Raw genomic sequence first — 4,634 nt, 5'->3', positions numbered from 1 at the left:
CAGCCCTGGAAGTGAGTGGCAGAGCCAGTCTTACAGAATCAGTGAGAAATTAAACTACAAAGTTTCTTGTGTCCAAATACTGTAGAGCTAATTTCTTCAACTCCAGTGGGGTCTTGACTTACGAGTTTAATTCATTCCCTGATGGAGCTCGTTAAGGAGCTCGTTAACTCAAATTACTCTGTCAACTCAAAGCAAAAAATTGGCAGAGAGACAGCTGGTGTCTCGAAAAACTCATTAGTCTGGACACTCGTAAGTCAAGGCCCCACTGTAACTTACAATGAATGAAAAATTAATGATCATATACTCTAAAGATCCTTGTATCGATTTTATTTTCAGTGAATCACTGAGAAGAACAATAGCTCTCACTGAATGTTATTACTTTTATTAAGTATGGCAAGACCTTAAATAAAGAATATTAGTGTGAGTGTATCTTAGGTCTTGGTTGAGCCTGATTACTGGTCCAATATAATTCTAACCCCATGTTTATGTCCCACTTCTGACTGAGGAGCTCACCTCTACAGCAGGGTCTGTCATAGCAGGTGCCCCAGAGATGTCACTCCAACACTGAAACCAAAGTTTACTTCAAAGGTCCAGTTTCTGAACTTAATTTGGGGACCCGAGTCAAAGGACCTTTGGGAGCAGAAACCATCAGGCCAGCAATACAAGCACTCACACCTTTTGGTTTATCTATTTCTGCTTGTGAACACTTCTTTTATTTTTTAAAATATATTTTATTGATTTTTTTTTTACAGAGAGGAAGGGAGAGGGATAGAGAGTTAGAAACATCTATGAGAGAGAAACATCGATCAGCTGCCTCCTGCACACCCCCTACTGGGGATGTGCACGCAACCAAGGTACATGCCCTTGACTAGAATCGAACCTGGGGCCCTTGAGTCCGCAGGCTGACGCTCTATCCATTGAGCCAAACCAGTTAGGGCGTGAACACTTCTTTTAAATGAATCTCTTGTGAGCCCAGTTATAGTTCTTTGACGCACCTGAGAATGGTCATCGGGGGCTCTGGGGAAAACATGGAAATAAAGAAACACAGCCTTTATTTTACACGACATGGGGTTGTTTATGCTATGGGGCCCAATGTCCAGAAGACAACAGGGCAGGTCCATAACCACGGGGACACCAGCAGAGACCTCACTGGGTCCTGTTCAAGGAGAAAGTGTCCCATTCCATTATGAATGTCATTCAGGTGCCTTTTGAATGATGGCCAACAATGGTCAACTGGGAGAAGGTGCGCACATAAGAACACAACCTTCTTTATTCCTAGCTTCTTCCTAAACCAATATTGTTCTTGGAAACTTAGGATGCAGCTGAATGATGGAAAGAAATGGGTCCCAAATCATCCACACAGAGGACAGTGCATTCACGGGTCATTAACTATTGGCTCATCTCTCATGTTCTCTCATCCATTTCTTTTCTTTATTCTAAGCCACGTTGGCTGTCTTGTTCCTTCATACAGTCACTGTTTAAACTGACGTGTGTTTTCTATCTTATGAGGTGGCCTTCTCCTGTCCGACACCGAGAGGCACACTCTCCATGCTTCCCGTCCCTTGCCGAGTGCCATCTGCACTCAGGGCCTCTGTACATGCTGTTGCCTCTCCTAGAATACACTTCCCCAGAAGGTCCCTCGGATTCACTGTTCACTGAAGCAGGAAATTTCACACACATAAACAGTCCTGGTGGGATAGCCCGCCGGGACCTCCTTGCAGGATGCTGCCCTAGTGGTTTTCTGTGGTTCATGACACAATCACTTTCCTTTATCTCATATTTAATGGAAAGCTTGTTTGTTGACATCCAGTTACAGATAAGCTGCACAGGTGCAAGGTCTAGGTCTACCTTGTCTCTACAGCTGAATCTGTGACAGGAAGCACAGGGCCCAGTCTTAGGAGAATGATGACTGTTATGAACATTGATTCTTAAAGGAATGGATGGATGGATAGATGGATGGATGGATGGATGGATGGATGAATGGTTGGATGGATAGATGGGTGGGTGGATGGACAAATAGAATGATGTTTGAACAGATAGATGGATGGATGACTGAATAGTTGAATGGGTGGATGAATGGATGTTTGGATGGATGGCTGGAAGGATGGATGCTTGGATGATAGGTGGATAGATAGATTAATGGATGGATGAAAGGATGTACGTATGTATGTATGTATGTATGAATGAATGCATAGATGGATGCATAGATGTGTAGATAAAACCTCTGATTTAGTCATGATTACCCTTTCTAAGCCCTGTGCTAGGCTTCTACATGGAGTGTCTGGCATTCTTACAAAAGCAGCCTTGGTGTCATTTATGCTCATTGTAGAAATGGAAGCTGGGCACAACCAGCACTATCTAATCCAAGGTCACTTCATGGTTAGCAGTGGCATTCAAGATGCAAATCCACATCAGCACGCACCCAGATATCATCCCACCATCCAGCACTGCCTCCCTTAAGCATCAGTAATTCTACTTCTCACATCACCTACTGAATCAGTGGAAGAAAAACCCTAAGGCTAACAAAACTGAACAAAATGTACATCAGTAATTCTACTTCTCACATCATCTACTGAATCAGTGGAAGAAAAACCCTAAAGCTAACAAAACTGAACAAAATGTAAGTCTATATTTTACTAAATTTATAAAATTGGCTTAACTAATGAGATAGTCTTTATACAAACAACCTTCAACCAAGGCGAGAAGCTATTGCCATTGTCCAACAGAAGGCAGCTGACTCAGTCTATGGGCGAGGAAAGCCTGCCCTCCACAGGCGCTGGGCGGTATGGCCCCCAGCCCAGGTGATTGGTGAAGGAGGAGGCACAGAAAGAGGATGTGAAGATCTCTGTACTTGGCAGAAGCAGAAGAGAAAAAGAGGAGAAAGGCGGGTGGAGGGAGAAGGGGAGGGGAGGAGGCACGTGGAAGGGTAGGAAGAGCTGGAGGAGGAGGAAGAGGTAATGAGGACCACAATAATAAAAAGACAAGAATGACAACACAGACTCACAATGCTGTAATTTACCTTCTTATTTCACAAGCATGAATTTCATCTAATGTCATTACCATGATTGCAGTTCTGAAAATTCTCAGGTCTTTTTAAAGCTCTGTTTGCTTGGCTTCTACAAACAGACCACGGACGGGCTGGGTTCTAGATGATTCTCCTGTCTTTTCTGGGCCCAATGCCAGGTTCATCCTGTGACTCATTCCATCATCTGTGGGAGGGATTAAGTGGCCGCCAGGAGAATAAAAGGAGGAGTCTGGGCTCTCACCTCCAAAGTGATCCTTCTTCCCTGCCACGTCCAGTGACCAGCCAACAGCAGCCGCCTGAGCCATGAAGCTGGTGGTGGTCCTCATGCTGAGCGCCCTCCCCCTTTCCTGCTATGCCGGTGAGTGCTGACAGGGCCAGGCTTTGGGGGAGGTTGGTGTCAGGGCCCCTGTGGCAGACCTCCTGCTCCCCAAGCCCCAGTCCAGAGCACCTCCTTTCTCTGGTGTCTTCCTTCCTCATGGCTCCATCGTGTTTTGTTCTCTGGGCTGCGGAAGCCAGGGAGCTGGGGGCCTTTGGAGTGGGAGGGGGGACAAGGAGGCAGATGTCTTGCTGCTCAGAGAAAATCCAAGACCCCGAGTTTGGATTTGAGGTCTCGGACCATTGCCCATAATCTCTCTGAATGTCTGTCTCCACTGGGAGGTAAGAAGATGACAATCGTCATGGTGACGCCCAGCAAGGAGTTGGTCCTCTGGAACTGAGCCTGGCTTTGTGTGCTCTCTTCCCAGGTTCTGGCTGTGCATCGTTGGAGGACATGATTGATAACACCATTGATCCTTCGGTGACGGAGGATCAATACATCGAAGGTCTTGAAGAGTTCATACCGGGTGATGACACTGAACAGTACCTCAGGGAATTTAAGCAGTGCTTTCTCAACCAGAGTAACAGAACTCTGAGCACTTTCAGCGAGATGATGGTAATGTGGGTTTCTTCCTACCTGCCCTTGAAGCACTGGCCAGGGACAGGCGGCCTCTCAGTTTGCTACTAACTTCTGAGAAGCTAGTGTTGATCACGCTTCCTGTCACCTCAGTGAACGTGGGAGCTGACATCCAGAAAGCCATGCAAGGGGCCGGGGCTGGTTTGCCTGCTCACGTGGTGGAGTCTTTAGTGAGTGACACATGAGAAAGGCCACGAGGGAGGAGAGTGCGTGGGCAAAGGCTTGCCTCCCCCTCAGCCCAGAAACATCTGATTCTCAAGAGGACCCTCACGTTGACGAGTGATAAACACAAATAGGAAAGCGTTTTAAAGAATTTCCTAAAGAGAGCAGAAAGCTACATGTCCGGCAGATCCCGCCTCTCAGGAACGTGATTCCCAGTGCCCTTCGGAGCATCCAAAGTGTCTTATTTGCTAGAATAACTGGTTGAACGTCCTGGCCATGAAGGAAGGCCCCATGAGTGACAGGTGGACACCTTGGCTATGAACCCGCCATGGGTGGTGGAATTGTTGAAAACAAAAGTCAGTATAAGCAAGGAGACCTTCTTTCTATTTAGAACAGATATGGTTCAGATTTTCCTGGTATTCATTCCCTACGCAAGCAGCCCATTGCAAACCGTCCAGGGCAGCAATAGAGAAATATTGCCCCAGCAGAGACATA

General features: G+C 46.5%; 1 protein-coding gene across 1 annotated transcript in view; it reads left to right on the top strand.

Moving 5' to 3' along the window:
* The first annotated feature begins 3,245 nt into the window (after window positions 1–3,245).
* Window positions 3,246–4,634, top strand: part of LOC102240835 (mammaglobin-B) — a 2,292-nt gene continuing 903 nt past the window's right edge. The window contains exons 1-2 of the mRNA XM_014541117.1: window positions 3,246–3,383; window positions 3,769–3,956. Coding sequence (XP_014396603.1) covers window positions 3,329–3,383; window positions 3,769–3,956 — 243 coding nt within the window. The 5' untranslated portion in view covers window positions 3,246–3,328. The remainder of the gene's footprint in view (window positions 3,384–3,768; window positions 3,957–4,634) is intronic.

This window comes from Myotis brandtii, unplaced genomic scaffold (genome assembly GCF_000412655.1).
Source record: "Myotis brandtii unplaced genomic scaffold, ASM41265v1 scaffold2603, whole genome shotgun sequence".
In the NCBI taxonomy this organism is placed as follows: Eukaryota; Metazoa; Chordata; class Mammalia; order Chiroptera; family Vespertilionidae; genus Myotis; species Myotis brandtii.
This window is presented reverse-complemented; position numbering and strand designations above follow the sequence as displayed.